Source organism: Tachyglossus aculeatus, chromosome 8 (genome assembly GCF_015852505.1).
Source record: "Tachyglossus aculeatus isolate mTacAcu1 chromosome 8, mTacAcu1.pri, whole genome shotgun sequence".
Classification (NCBI taxonomy): Eukaryota; Metazoa; Chordata; class Mammalia; order Monotremata; family Tachyglossidae; genus Tachyglossus; species Tachyglossus aculeatus.
The window spans coordinates 24,931,824-24,948,012 of record NC_052073.1 but is presented as its reverse complement, the minus strand read 5'-3'; the positions used below and the strand labels follow the sequence as shown (position 1 = coordinate 24,948,012).

The 16,189-nt window shown below is 45.2% G+C and overlaps 1 protein-coding gene across 4 annotated transcripts in view; it reads right to left on the bottom strand.

Moving 5' to 3' along the window:
• RALGAPB (Ral GTPase activating protein non-catalytic subunit beta) overlaps nucleotides 1–16,189 on the bottom strand; it is a 105,744-nt gene that overhangs the window by 19,760 nt on the left and 69,795 nt on the right. For all 4 annotated transcript variants that reach the window (XM_038750617.1, XM_038750618.1, XM_038750619.1 and 1 more), the window contains 7 exons: nucleotides 15,388–15,570; nucleotides 11,799–11,950; nucleotides 10,599–10,786; nucleotides 8,025–8,131; nucleotides 3,626–3,778; nucleotides 3,199–3,408; nucleotides 260–418 (listed from right to left, as the gene is read on the bottom strand). In XM_038750617.1, the coding sequence (XP_038606545.1) occupies nucleotides 260–418; nucleotides 3,199–3,408; nucleotides 3,626–3,778; nucleotides 8,025–8,131; nucleotides 10,599–10,786; nucleotides 11,799–11,950; nucleotides 15,388–15,570 (1,152 nt within the window). The remainder of the gene's footprint in view (nucleotides 1–259; nucleotides 419–3,198; nucleotides 3,409–3,625; nucleotides 3,779–8,024; nucleotides 8,132–10,598; nucleotides 10,787–11,798; nucleotides 11,951–15,387; nucleotides 15,571–16,189) is intronic.

Here is a 16,189-nt window from a genome sequence, read left to right as displayed (position 1 = left end):
GATCTCTCGCCTGGCCCCGGGGAGGTTGTGCACATGAGGAGGAACTAGGCTGGGAAGCGGGTCTCAGAAGAGGACTGGGAGGGTGAGGAGGAAAGACTGGGAGAGACAGTAGTTAGGAGTAATGTGATTAAAAGGGCGATTTCAATCAAGGAAGTGCCACCAGGGTGATAATTTATAGGCAAATGACTGCCCATAAGACTTTGAGAAAAAGGGCTAGATCGCTGTTTGTGTAAAATTCCAACAAATCCAGAACTCTTACCTCTTGGCTTGTCTTCTGGCCTGCTTTCATGTAGAATATAAAAACGGTATCGAAAGGACGACATGGCAAGAGATCCAGATAGCCAATATCATCAAAAAACCCAGAGAGCGTGGAGTCAAGTGCAATAAGGTGAGGAGGTAGACGGCTATTTGTAGGTTCCTATGCAAGAAGAGAAGAGTTTTCCGAGTTAACTTTCTTTATTTCCCTGTACCACCCACACCTCTTCAATGTCCGAGCAGCACAGAACTCTTCTTAAACTCTTCTTAGAGCCTAGAATCTACTGATACTGTTTTAAGCGTTTACTTGCTCCACGTGAATTCCTATACATTTTTCCTTTGTAACAATCACAAGCACACTTTAAATGTTACTAGTTTTCACTTGCTTACACATTTCTGAAAAATGTCAATCTCACGACTATAATTCCCCACTTATTTTCAACCAACTATTTTTTAATTTACATTAAATCTCTCAGCTAACTTTTGAGTTACAAAAATGGGAGCCTCTCCTAGGTATCTGAGCCAGAAGCAATCTCTTGGGAACGTATGGAACAATAACAGGATTCCAATATTGGCTCCGTTTAAGAGGATGTTGCTGACCTCAAGGTTTCTGAGAAACAGAGGAGTTGTCCAAATTGTACAGGAAGTGAATCCATAAAACCATCAACAGGACTGTTAGCCCCATGTGGGACAGGGACTGTGTCCGACTTAACTTGTACCTACCCCAGTGCTTAGAACAGTGTTTGACGCATAGTAAGCTCTTAACAAATACCATTAAAATAAAAAAAGGCCCTCTAAGGGATAACAGCTGAATATCAGGGAAAGGGCTAAGGGAAGCCAAACTCTAGAGCTATATCAAGGTGAGGCATTAAGTCGATTTTATTGAATTCTCCAGTAAAAACAGACATAACCCCAGTCCCATTGGGAAGGGAGTTGAGGGGAGGCTGATCTTCCCTCAGTCTCTAGTCTTGGGGCTGTATTATTCAGTGCTTAGAACAGTGCTTTGCACATAGTAAGTGCTTAAAAGATACCATCATCATTTAAAACTGACAGGGGAGAAGAAAGGTTTAACCAATCACTGTCACTTGGTGGAGAGAACATAGGATTGGGAGTCAGGAGGCGTGGTTTCTAATCCCAGCTTTGCTCTGACCTGCTCTGGACAAGTCACTTAACCTCTTATGCCTAAAAACTGAGGATAAGGTACCGACTCTCCTTAACTTGGACTGAAACGCCCATGCGGGACAGGGATTGGTCATCTTCACAAATTAGCATGCATTTTATAAATACCATCCAAAAAACCCTCCACCTCTTGCCCAATTTCCCTCCCCAACATCCTCTTCCCTATGCCAGCCACTTTGAGACGGTTCCGTCACGCTTTTCAGGGCTGTAGCTGCAGCTTTACAACAACATTCAAATCCCCGTTCTCCCTCCTATTTACACTGTGAGCCCCATGTGGGAAAGGGACTGTATCCCACCTGATTACCTTGTATCGACCCCAGAATTTAGTACAGCACCTGACACATAGTAAGCACTTAAATACCATAATGATAACAATAACAGTAAGAGAAGCTGCGTGACCTAATGGATAAAGCACAGGCTTGGGAGTCAGAAGGACTTGGATTCTGATTCTAGCTCCGCCACTTGTTTGCTGTGTGACTTTGGGCAAGTCACCTCAGCTTTCTGGGCCTCAGTTCCCTTGTCTGTAAAACAGGGATTAAACTGTGAGCCCCAGGTGGGTCACGGACTGTGTCCAACCTGATTACCCTGCATCTACCCCAGTGCTTGGAACTATATCTGGAGCACACTAAGTGCTTAAAAAATACCACTGAAAAAATAAATAATAATTCCGGTTAGGGCGCCTGGGACCATGCAAGGCAACCTTTATGAATGCCGTCAGGGCAAGGACCCTATCTAGACGTGTTTTTTAGATCTCACGGCCTAAGAGGATAGTTTAACCAAAGAAGAAGAGGGGAAGAAGGCACAAACAGCAACTGACAAATCCTGCTACAAGCCCCTGCCACTTTCTTTTCCTCCTACCGAGAAGCCACTTCATGACTAGTGATGAGGAGCAGGGGGCTTCTTCAAAACCCACCTCCACCTTCAATTGTTCTGGCACACGATAATGATAATTGTGGTATTTGCTCGTTGATACTGACCACAATCTGGCACTTGATATTGTCTCCACAGCCACTAAGTCCCTCAGGGGTCGACCCCACTCCACACAGGCCCGCAGCACTTATATACGTATCAAGAATACATTTATTTACGTCTGCCTCCCCCTCTAGACTGTAGACGCCTTGTGGGCAAGGAATGTGCCTTCCAACTCCGTTGTACTGTTCTCTACCAAGCGCTTAATACAGTGCTCTACACACTGCCAGCACTCAAATACCAATGACTTATTGACTGATTACGTCTGAAGGAAGTTAGCAACAGGTTTGAGCTCCCGACGTCAGAGAAGCAGAACCTAAAGCTGTATATTTTTATAAAAATGTCCTCTTATAATACTGGCGATATTTGTTAAGCACTTACTATGTGCCAAGCATAGTATATATGTGACGTTTTGGTCAACTCTTGCTTCTCCAGGGAAGGTTTCTCATGCCCGTGGCATCATTTCTTTTTTGGTCTCAGCTACTGGTTTTTAGGCCTTTCCTCTACTTATTAGCAGATCCTTTAGAGGGCGAGGGAAGGGAGGAGGTGAATCTCAAAGCGCTCATGGTGTTAAATGCTTTGGCCAAAAACTTGGAAGCTGGAGGAGACTGAAATTAATGTTTAAACTGAGATTTTTGGGGGCGCCTCCCAGTGACATTCACGATCCCCGCTGGCACAGAGTTGGTTGCAAAAATGAAATTCAATGAAAACTCAATACAATTCTTTGGCTTCACCACTAAGGGAAGACAACAGAGCATAAGGCTCTTGGGAGAAAAGCGTTTTCGCCAGAGTTACCTTTAATGCCTCTAAGGACAAAAATCCAAAGTGTGAGAGGAAAAGGCGTGCTGTTTGGAACTCCTGGGCAGGAGGTGGGGGCTTACAATCAGTAATCGGATCAGGGAAGCTCTTCTTTCGCCACTCCTCTTCGCTTTGCTGATCGAGGGCGATTTCGTACGCTATCTGCTGCGACATGTCGTTCCTCAGTTTCTCATGTCTGTCTTCCAGCTGAAAAGCATCAAACATTTTCAACTGAATGAATGTGATTCTTTCAGGAGCACTCCAGAGCCAAACTCGTTCAGATCATTAACAGCGAAAATACTTGGAACTAGAAAGCGGGTCAATTGGTACATTCTACCCAGTATGCAATATACCAAATGAGTTTCAGGATGCAGCTATGCACCACGCACAGGAAATAACGAAAGGCTGAAAACTCTCATCTTACTTCCTCGTTAACAATTTCATGCAGGTCTGGAATGCTCAGATCAGCTTTTACAAAAGGAATCTTGTCCACCTCTTCTGGAAATGGCCGATGCTTCACACTATACTTAAGTCCAACATTGTTTTTGGGAACCGGGCGAGGTTCTGGCAGAAAGAGCTGTTAAAATGAAGAGGACAAATTTACAATCCAGAGTACAAATTCTGCATGTCAAATGATAATTCGGGTCATTTTACTGTGTCTTTGGTAAAAACTCAGTTGAACCACTTGCTCTTGACTATCCACTTGCTCTTCTTTGTATATACCTGTAGTTTATTTATCTTTTTATTTATTTTAATGTCTGTCTCTCCCTCTAGACTGTGTTTGTTGTGGGCAGGGAATGTGTTTGATGTTATATTGTACCCTCTCAAGTGCTTAGTAGAGAGCTTTGCACTCAGCTAAGTGCTCAATAAATATGATTAATAATAATAATAATAATACAGCAAATTTCTCTTTGGAACACCTCATTCTAAAGATTTGAAAATATTTACCATGAAGTTCATGTTCAATAGAGGACAGAAACCAAAATGTTCCCTAACTGTCCAACAGTATTATTGTTAAAATACGGCATGGGAAAATTGCTCGGACAGTTAGACGTGGTGGGTTTTAGAGGCTCATCTCCCTACAACACAAAAGTAGCTTCGGAAGTAGCACAGAGTGCCATAGGAACCTTGCCAGCACTAATCCTAGATAGAAAAAAAAATGAGAGCAAATGACAGAAATTGTTTAATTTGACCCAAATGTCCCCAAAGTGTCACTAGTTGGTTCTGTCGATCATGAAGGTTAGATAACTGCAGTCCACTGTCAAACTGAACACTGTGGTGAAATACGAGATAAAGGGAAAAAAGAAACTGTCATCTTTACAAGAGTCATCTGGCCACCTCCCCCAACTGACTGAATTGAAAACCCAATAGGAAAGAGAGTCAGAATTCCTTTATTAACTCTATGTATGTGCCTCAGAAACCTGGACAAACATTAAGCAGCAGAGGGAAGTGAAATCAGTAACAGAGGAGGAGCGTGAAATCTACCCCTGAAATCCACCACAGAAATCTAACTGAGTGGGTTTGAAAGCCTGGAATTGATGCCATCCCCATATCAGGTATTTTTTGGAAATAAAAGGCCTAAGAAATTGCCAAAGAGATAGGGATCAACTAAGTGTTCCAAACAGATACTCCAGCAATGCCAATGCTGTCAAAGTTTGTGTCACTATTTGTTAAGCGGGGAAGCAACTGCAATCAACATCAGAGCTGCAGAAGAGCAAGGAGGTGTGAGGCTGATTCTGGAAAAAGAGTCCCTAAGGAACATAGCTGATCCAATGCAACTAGACATTTCTGTGACTTGCAAACAGAGAGGACACTCGCTGCGAAGTGTGAAACTCCCTGGGAGGGGTAAAGAAACGCAGATACTATCCAAGAAAGCTCCTGGACTGCAGTGAGGATGGCAGCGTGAATCTGAAGCTGCTTTTCTGCGGAGATGTGAAAGTCTGCTGTGCCTAGAGGGGTGAGTGGGGATGGCAAAGCCACCGAAAATGAACTGACATTCTTGAGCTATTACAGGAAAACCTGAAATAATTACAGAGACTGGATAAATTGTGGCACTCAAAGGCCACCGGGCTGCTCACGTGTACCAGGAATTGCAATTAAGATGCCCACCGTCATCTTTCTGCCTGCGAATATCCCCAGCTATGGGGGGCTATTAGATCAGGGGACCATTAGTCACCAGAAGGTCTCTTCCAGCTGGTGTTACTTGATTCCTCCAGTGACATCCGCCATCTGACTGAGCCTTGACCCGGTCACCATTATATCTCCCACATGAGGAGCCTCCATTGATTTGAAGAGGTGAAAGGGAGGGAAGAGAAGTCCGTTTATTTATGCGGCTTTGTCCTCCTCCTGAGAATCTATTTGTCTTCATGGTGCACATAGAAGGAATGAAGAAGGAAGAAGTAGAAGGAAGGAAGCCCGCCTCTCTCTTTTAGAGTCCTCACATGCATGATTGGCCCTGCCTTGACTTCTGAAGGCCCGTTGGAGAAAAAAAGCCTTGCTTTAATCCAAGAGCTTACCCTATCCTGCCCTGATTACTTTATCAGCCTCCTTGCTGAACTCTCCACTCCAATCCGTACCTCACTCTGCTGCCCGGATCATTTTCCTACAAAAATGTTCTGGCCACGTTTCCCCACTTCTCAAGAGCGTCCAGTGGTTGCCCAGCCACCTCCGCATCAAACAGAAACTCCTTACCATCGGCTTTAAAGCACTCAATCATCTTGCCCACTCCTATCTCACTTCACTGCTCTTCTACTACAACCCAGCCCGAATACTTTGCTCCTTTAAAGTCAAGTCTCACAGTACCTCGATCCTATCTCGCCGCTTACCTTTTTGCCATGTCCTGACTCTGGCCTGGAGTGCCCTCCTTCATATCCGAGATCTCTCCCCACCTTCAAAGCCTTACTGAAGGCCCATCTCCTCCAAGAGGCCCTCCCCAAGCCCTCATTTCCTTTTATCCCACTCCCTTCTGTGATGCCCTGATTTGTTCCCTTTATTCATCCCCGCGACCACACCCCCATGGTGCTTAAGCACATATCCATAATTTATTTATATTACTGTCCCCTCCCTAGACCGTACGCAGGGAACGTGTCTGTTATATTGTTATATTGTACCCTACCAAATGCTTAGAACAGTGCTCTGCACTCAGTAAGCACTCAAAAAATACAACTGATGGCTGAAAATGTTACCAAACTAAAGCTTGAGATACCCTGAAGTACAGGCTCTGGAAGGAACTCGCTATGGGAAGGGAATGTATCTACCAACTCAGTTGTATTGTACACTCTGAAGCACAGGGCGCTGCATGCAGCAAGTGCTCAGAAAATTCCATTAATTGACTGCTAGGAGGAGGAAAATGGAAAAGGTGGAAAAAGTAAAGCATTGGTGGGCAAGTGGGCATCAGGCTAGTCTAGTGAAGGGAGGAGAAGATGTGGGGTGGGGAGGAGGAGATGGTATTAGGGATGTCAGGTTGGGTCTTTGAGTGTCATCAGGTGAGGCTTGCTCCCGCACCTATCACGTAGCATCGGGTTAAAACTGGACCTGGAGAGGGGGTGTCAGAACCGTGCTAGGCTCTCCAGCCACCTTCCGCTAGAAGAGCACCCGTGCTGGACATGTGAAAAAGCACTCCATAGGCTCCATTTTCCTCCTAAGGGAAAGAAAAGGATTCTGGAGGCTGGGGCAGTTGGCATTAGAGTCGGTCTCCCCCTCTAGACTGTAAGCTTACTATAGGCAGGGAATGTGCCTGCAAATTTCTATTGTACTCTCCCAAGTGCTCAGAACAGTGCTCTGCACCAAATAAGTGCTCAATAAATACCACTGATTGAATAGCTGATTTAAAGACGAGTGGCGATTTGTGATTCTGCACAATGCGTGGCTCTTTGCCTCCTACTATTCTAGTGATCCACTCAAGAGGAAGCAATCTGGGACGGAAGAATCTAGTGCTTTCACTGGCCAAGTTCTCCCCCGTGTTTTATAAATCACCGAGGCCTGCTTGCCAATTTAAACCCATCTTGTCAATCTAAACCTTCTACTGCAAAGCTCACGGCAGTTCTGGCATCCAGGATTTAATGGCGTGTTGGCTTCCTGGAGGAACCACGGGGAACGGCCTAAGAATGCTCAATTTATTGTTGTACTGTACTTTCCCAAGCACTTACTAGAGTGTTCTGCACACAGTAAGCTCTCGTTAAATATGACTGACTGAACGAATGGCTGAATGCTCCTGGGACTTTGCTTATGCTATTCCTCAGGTTCGTTAAATTTGCTCCACTTACCCCTCAGTCCCACAGCACTTCTGTCCATATCTAATTTATTTAATGTCCGTCTCACTAGACTGTAAACTCGTGTGCAAGGGAACGTGTCAACCAACTCTGTTAAACTGTACTCTTCTAAGCACTTAGTACAGTGCCCTGCACATGGTTAGCACTCAATAAATACAACTGATTGACTGACTGGATCTCTCCCTTGCTAGGCAGGCCGAGAAAAGCATGAAGTCCCTCCCAACCCCTGGCAGGGAAGAAAAGGCTGCTGTGATTCTGCTCATTTCAGTCATGTTTAGGATGTTAAACGTGCTTCTTTCACATATGCTAATTCTGTGAGATGCTTTCTTAACCTTAATGAAATCCCAATATACAACTGAAATTACCTTGCTGAATTACTCATTTAAAAATAAATGAATACAGAGCCCTCCGCAAATATAAAGTGCCGCAACTGTGAGTAAACGAGTCCCAACGTCTGATCTTGCAATAGATTAGCCGTAATAGGACATTTTCCCTGGATAACAACGAATGACTCTACAATGTAAACAGGCACACCGTTGCCACCCCGCGTACCTTCTGATTAGCTTTCGCTCCTCTCGGTAAAAGGCAGAGTTGTTGAGCCCAGGCGAGTCTTCCAGACATTCCACGGATCAACACAGTGACGGACGGGAAAGAGTCATCTAGGTAAACACAGTCAAAGGTTTCTGAGCATAGGCGAGGGACTTTTCCCTTAAAACTCTTAAGGTAGAGAACTAACCCAAACTGAAGTTAGGGGTTCAAGCTTTTAAGCTTTTTATTTAGGGGAATGCTTTATATTCATTCATTCAATCGTATTTATTGAGCGCTTACTGTGTGCAGAGCACTGTACTAACCACTTGGGAAGTACAAGTTGGCAACATATAGAGACAATCCCTACCCAACAGTGGGCTCACAGTCTAGACAGTATAGTCAATTACTTTATAGCAAATACTGGGAATGTGTGTGTGTTTATATTTTACTCTCCCAAGAGCTTAGTACAGTGCTCTGCAAACAGTAAGTGCTCAATAAATGACTGAACCCATAAAACATAACCTTGTTAAACCTACAGCAGTACTACAATCTTCACCCTATTTCTCCTTCGCTTTAAGGAAATACAATCAATGCTCCAAATTCCTGGGTTTTCTTTAACGATATCTGTTAAGTGTTTACCATTTGGCAGGCACTGTGCTAAGCACTGGGGTAGATACGAACTAATCAAGTTGGGCACAGTCCCTGTCCCACCTGGGGCTCACGGTCTTAATCCCCACTTCTTCTGAGACACAGAGAAGTGAAGTGACTTACTCTAGGTCACGGAGCAGACAAGTGGCAGATTCAGGATTAGAACCCAGGTCCTTCTCACTCCCAGGCCCGGGTTCGAGCCACTAGGCCACTCTGCTTCTCCCAGTTCTTCTGCTGGTTTCCAGTCAGATATGCCTTTCTCCACAACCCCACCCACTTCCCAATAACCCCCACCCCTTCCTTCAACTGTGCTCTGTGCCTTGATCAGCACAGCAGCGTGGCTCAGTGGAAAGAGCCCGGGCTTTGGAGTCAGAGGTCATGGGTTCAAATCCCGGCTCCGCCACTTGTCAGCTGTGTGACTTTGGGCAAGTCACTTCACTTCTCTGAGCCTCAGTTACTTCACCTGTAAAATGGGGGATTAAGACTGGGAGCCCCCCGTGGGACAATTTAATCACCTTGTAACCTCCCCAGCACTTAGAACAGTGCTTTGTACATAATAAGCGCTCAATAAATGTCATTATTATTATTATTATTATTATTATCAGCAGTGGTCAAGCTGACACAGCCAACACTTCTTCGCTACATGACGCGTGGCTCCCCTTAAACCACAGCTTCTCCTGCTACCCCTCTTTCCCACTCAAACGTTTAATCTAAGGATCCATTAGGTTGTAAAAGCCCTTCGAGGGGTGGGACCGTGTCTTTTATTGTACGCTGCCAAGCGCCCAATACAGTGCTCCGCCCATACAGTAAGATAAATGGTTAAAAAAATAATAAATAAAAAAACAACGTAAAGCCAACCATCTACGGGTCTCCTTACTGTTCTTAATTGCTTTTGAGGCGCTTGCTCTTCAGCTCTTTCGAGATTAACCGAGACTCCTCCAACAGCCTGGAAGCATTTGCCTTGCTCTTCTGAGGCAGTTAACCTGGCAGTTTCAGCAGCAGAGTACCTCAACCCTCTTTCCTGATCGTGCGTGTGAAGTGACGAGTTTCGCCCGAGGAAGAATAGGCACTGCACATTCACATCGGCTCTCCCCAGCCTGCAGAACTAATTCAGATTTCCCTGACACTCTGGCTTACCACGCTGACTTCTCAGGGCCTCTCAGTACTCCCCGCCTGAGTCTCGCCAACCACCGTCACCTCTTCTTTTCACAGGTCTCGAAGAACTGTCTCCCGTTGCAAAGTTTTAGCCCTTCCACCTACTCCCTTAACCACATCCCTTAATTTTTTTTTTATGGTACTTGTCAAACGCTTACTACGTGGCAGGCGTTGTACTAACCGTGGCAACAGATACAAGCTAATCAGGTTGGACACAGTCCCTGTCCCGCATGGGGCTCACGGTCTTAATCCCCATTTTACAGATGAAGTAACAGACACAGGGAAGTCAAGTGGCTTGCCCGAAGTCACACAGCAGACACGTGGCAGAGCCTGGATTAGAACCCAGGTCCTTCTGACTCCTAGGCTCGTGCTCTATCCGCTAAGCCATGCTGCTTCCCAACTTCAGTCCTATTATTTTGTTTTAAAACCTTCCTCTTCTGCTCCAGCTACTTCCTAACCCCTGTTTCAAAATGCTAGTTTTCTTGTTCCTTAGAAATATTCCGTTTGTCCTACTACTCTTTTCCTTCCTTACCGCCCCGCCACATTTCATTCTCAAACACATAAGGTATGCAAGATATTCTCATTTGGCGGAAGCTGCTTCCCCATGAAGAAAACCAAAAGCTCCTTCTTCTTTTTCATCTTTCTCGGCCTGTTCTCATTGCTCGAGGGGGGCGAAAACCTGGAAACTGGGGACAGGAGGTTTGAAACGAAGTAAGGGGTATGTCTGTTTTACTAGCCCAGGGTATCTTGCTCTGATTAACTCCCGTTAAGAGATTATCAAATGACAATACTGACTCTGCTCATTTCCTAGAGGTTGCTCCAGCATTGCGAGGATGACACTGTTGTCCAGGACGAAGTAGCGGAAGCTATGCTTGTTTACAGAAGGCAGGCGGGAGTATTTGATTAAAGTTGTTTCATTCACCAGGCTACACGGAGAGGCCGGGCCACTGGGTGAAGGAAATGCCCCAAGTAGCTGCATGATGCTGAAAGGCAGAGAGAGAAAGATGATTCGCACTTCGCAAAGCAGGCATCTTCATCCTCTCCTATACATAGCCATTTTCTCACCCTCTCATTTAAAATCCCTTTCAGGACCAACCAACCTCTCCAAACCCAGTTTGATTAAAAAAAAAAAAAAAGTTCTTGCATCTTCCAGTTCCACGGATTCTAACATTCAATGTGTTCCGTCATAACTGTAGCCTGAAATATTTCCCATCTACTTCAGTTCCGGATGAAGCTCTGCCAGATCTAATGTAAAGATCTAGTACGCACATTCTCAGTTACAGGAGTCCCAAACTCATGGTAATAAAAATGGAGTTTAAGCTGTCCAGCTGAATTTACCACCAGAGAAACGACTGATTAGCAATGACAAGAAACAGGGGGATTGTATGCTGTGGTGGAACACTTCTGCAACCAAGAAGGATCTCTGATTTCTGTTGAACATGTTAATAGTCTCAGGGACATTGTTCAGAGTCACATCTATGGGATTGCTCTCATCCGACTTCTCACGCTTATTATATTTAGAATATACCAATTGTGTTTTTGGTGCTCGCTAGGAGATGCCCCCTCGGTCACCTCAACAGTCACACTGCAGGGGAGAAAAGATTTGGTTTCAAGCCACCTTCCCTCACAATGCTCTTTTCTGGGTGAAAAACACTGATCTGGTACACTAGGGCTCTTAACAAAAGAGCCAAGGCTAAATTTCTAGTTTGTTGGTAAACTATAGTAGGTGGGAACTACCCCTTTTGACATTGCCAGGTTCAGGTAATGATGCTCAGGGTGGCAAACTGTGTCACAAAAGGGCACACCTGGGCACCAGAATTCTCACTCTCAACTAATGCTAAGCTCCCAATCAATCAATGGAATTTATTCATTCAATCGTATTTATGGAGCGCTTACTGTGTGCAGAGCATTGTACTAAGCGCTTGGGAAGTACAAGTCAGCAACATAAAGCTGAACACACTGCTGAACACTGGATTAAGCGCCTGGGATACATACCATGTTAACGTGGCTTCGGCTGCATCTTTCACTCGCATAGATGCGGGGTTTGGTTCTTTATCACCTTTGTATTTGACCTCTTGCTCACTGCTCTTGGACTTGCTTCCTGAGATGCCCAATTCCACAATCTCCAGCACCTCTCTGAGGCAGTCCTAAGGATAAAAGACGACGGATTGGCTTGATTCTTTCTGGAGAGAGATGAGTCTCAGGGGAACTGTTCAGTTCACAAATCACAACGTGAATCGGGTGACGTGGAAAATGAGTCCTTACCAGAAAACTTCTCAAAAGCGCATTTGTACTTGATTAGAAGCACTTTTACTAGGTTTGCAAGGCTTAAAAAGTTAACTCCACTAACCATCCCTCATATTTGTCTTTACAATAGTGCCCAAGGAGGTGTTGAAATCATTATCTTTGTAGGTGAAAACTATTTCTTGTATCTTTACCAGAACGAGGCAAATAACTAGCATCACTGCTGCCTAATGCTCAGGGGGGATGAAGAAAACGGCCCATAAAAGATTCAGACCTTAGGAGGAGTGATGCCACTAATTTCACCCCTAAGGTTTTGAAAACCTCATTTTCCGAGTTCAGGGACCTGCCAGTTTGATCAGAGATCTTTGGGAGTCTGTGGAATGCTGGAATTCTAACCCATTTCCCTGTGTCATGTGCTGTCTCCAAGCATGTAGGTATCGCTGCTATCAATAGAGCAACCCGGGATGCCGGAATGGCATCATCTGAGGAGGTGGGAAGAGGAAGATCCAGCAGGGAATAGCTGGGTAGTGGGAGGAGGAGGAAGAGAGTGGGGAGCAGATGGGAGCAAAGGGAGAGGAGGATGGGGGTGGAGGGTAGAAGGAAATGGAGAGAGGGAGGGAGAAAGGGGGAGGACAGGAAAAGGAGATGGGAGGAGGAGTAGGAAGGAAGGGGTGGGGAAAAAGGGAAAAAACAGAGGCGGGAGAAAGGGAGAAAGGGAGAAAGCAAGGAGCTATTACTGGCACTGTTTGGAAAGGAAACCCAGCCTTCTTGAGAAGCCATTCCACCATTACTTGAAATAGCCCCCACCCTCAAAATAAAAATGGGCACCCTTGATGAGCCACAGCTCATAAAAATAGGCTACAATTCGGAATGTCCAATGTGAAAATAGTACATCCTCTCTATTTTCCACAGTAACCCGTGTTAGCGCTGCTGGGGGAACTGGGGATGTTTCATTTGGAACTCTGGGCCGATTTCTCCGTCATTGGTCCTGATGAAAACCGTCTGCGCCTTCTTGGCAGGGTAATGTTTGGGAACCACAACGCTTCAACAAGATCGTTTGGATAACTCTGATTAACTTGTAAGGGTCATTGGCAATCCTTCTCCAGCACCAAATTTCCATGTCAAAGTTTTCCACAAGATATCGCAGTCTTGTTCCCCTGCTGCTCCGCCCTGACACTAAGTGACTAGCTTTAAAAATCAATCAATCAACGGTATTTATTGAGCTCTTATTGTGCACAGAGCACTTTAACAATTGCTTGGGAAAGTACAAGCTTTCACGGCACGGAGAGCTCAGTGACTTCTAAGCATTAGCTCACTAAGTCTCATCACATCCTCTGGAAACAAGTTGAAGGTCTCCCACGTCAGACTAAGTGGGGAAACTGAGGTGCATGGAGAATGAGTCACTGCAAGAAACACGAGACACCCAATAAAATAGGGACAGTAAACCCTCAAGGAAAAAGTTTTTGTTTTTTCTTTTATGGTAATTTGTTAAGTGCTTACGAGAAGCAGCGTGGCTCAGTGGAAAGAGCCCGGGCTTTGGAGTCAGAGGTTGTGGGTTCAAATCCTGGCTCCGCCACTTGTCAGCTGTGTGACTTTGGGCAAGTCACAACTTCTCTGTGCCTCAGTTCCCTCATCTGTAAAATGGGGGTGACGACTGTGAGCCCCACATGGGACAACCTGATCAGCTTGTAACCTCCCCAGCGCTTAGAACAGTGCTTTGCACATAGTAAGTGCTTAATAAATGCCATCATAACTTACTATGTGCCAAATACTGCACTAAAAGTGCTGGGTTAGCTAATCAGGTTGGACACAGTCCATGTCCCACATGGGGCTCAGTCTTAATCCCCATTTTACAGATGAGGTAACTGAGGCACAGAGAAGTGAACTGACTTCCCCAAAGTCACAGAGCAGATAAGAGGCGGAGCCAGAATCAGAATCCAGGTCCTCAGACTCCCAGGACCGTGCTGAAAACGAGGCCACGCTACTTTTCAACATTTGGGAAGGGGCACTGAAAAAGTGCATGGCACGGCATGCATGCCACATGAACCAAAAACCAGTGAGGCCACAACCATGTTAGACCCGGGAAGAAACGAACGAGGCAAATGGTATCCTGACCCCAGGCACAAGCCGTTGATGTAATGAGTGAATGAGATGAGGCGCAAACTAGTCAATTTAAAATGATTTTCAGAGTTCCTCCTCCAGGGTCTTCATGGCCTGGGCACTAGAACCAGCTGGAGCCAAGAGGCTCAGGGCCACCTGACCAGGGAAGGCACAGAAACCGGTCTTTATGCTACATCAGGCAAGGCAACACGTTACCACTCCACAGGAGCCGTGTGTCTGTAACATCTCTAAGCATTCTGCCTTTTGGTCTTAATTTCAAGGAGGAAGAAGCATGGCCTAGTGGATAGAACATGAGACTGGAAGTCAAAAGGACCTGGGTTCTAATCCTGGCTCTGCCGCCGGGAATGGACGCTTCGGAAGTTTGGGATTACAATGCCCTGAATTCCATTGGGCGTTTTCAAGCGATTGATTGGAAAGAGTAGTGTAAAGGTGTGTTCAGCCACATTCATTAGAATTTTAGGACCGCAGCCTAGCGTTTGTGTGAAAGAGGAAATCAGAATTTCACTCTGCTGTTTACCTCTTTCCGTTTGAAGATCCCGCATTTGCGTCTAAAGTGAAATATTGCACTGTGCTGGGTTTAACCCTTCTTTTTTGTTGAAAGCAAACCATTCATTATTATTATTATTATTATTATTATTATATAGGGACCGTCTCTATATGTTACCAACTTGTACTTACCAAGCGCTTAGTACAGTGCTCTGCACACAGTAAGTGCTCAATAAATACGATTGAATGAATGAATGAACGCTGTGTGACCTTGGGCCAGTCACTTCACTTTTCTGTGCCTCAGTTCCCTCACCTGTAAGATGGGGATTAAGACTGTGAGTCCTGTTGTGGGACATTGATCATGTCCAACCTGTTTATCTTATATCTACCCCAGGGTTTAGAACAGTGCCTGGCACATAGTATAAGCACTTAACAAATACTATTATTATTACCGTTACTTTTATTACCATTAAAAAAGGAGATTCAATTGCCCTCAAGGGCACGTGAAATCTATCCTGTCAAAAAAGAATTAATTTCACTTTACGAACAAACATCCCCCATGCAATTCTAGTTGAATGGCAAAAATCTCGCTTGTCTTCCCTTTGAGCCAAGAGTTCCCTCTTCCTCCTGCTCTTGAATCACTGACAATTACTGAGGGTTTACCCTGTGCAGAACACTGTACTAAGCGCTTGGTCTTCTGTTTACTCAATGCCAGGAAGTCGCCTCTTCTCACCTTCTCGTCCAGCATGTCAGGGTGCTCCGTCAGCCAGACGCAAAGACACTGAAAAGCCGCAACTATCATGGAGTGCAGATCCCTGGAGTGAAGCGGGGCAGGCCGACTGCACTGGTAAACAATGTAGCTACACACTGAACTGATTGCTCTCTTCCTGTCTGATGAGTCAACCGTCACCTTCACCTAGATCATTGAGGGAGAAAAAACAAAATTAGCTGGCAGCTCAGGCACAAAGTTCACCCCATTTTTGTGTAACGCGAGAGTCTCCGCTATCATTCGGAATGGCAGCGCTACCCCAGGAGCAAAGTCTTCATGCTTGCGCCTGCGTAATGACTTTAAAAACGGTACGTTACAAATTCGGGTTTGATATCCAGAGGGCAGAGTGGTGCTTGGCCCGTCTCAGCGCTCAGACCCCATCCGTTTTGGACGAAAAGTCAAAGTGGCAATTACAAAGGTTGTTTCCAGCTTCAAACTCTAATCTTGCTTGAGGAGGAAATGAAATACATGCCCTTTTCCCACAAGAGATTTTGGCGAGATGAATGTCTGCCGGCTTGTTTCCAGACCAATTCGCATCCCTTAAATACAAGGTTAATGATCCTTGCCCTTCCCTACCTCTCAGGGATGCTGTGAGAACAAACTGAGATAATAGACTATGATTTATCTTGAGGACCTCCTGGGATATTTCACACAAAGGCAGGAGCACTGTGAGTGTCACGCTAGGATTCCAAGTTCTCTTATCCTACAGCCAGAGCAGATTTAAACAAGAAATCCAAGTATCCTTTGTAGACTTTTTTTTTTAAAT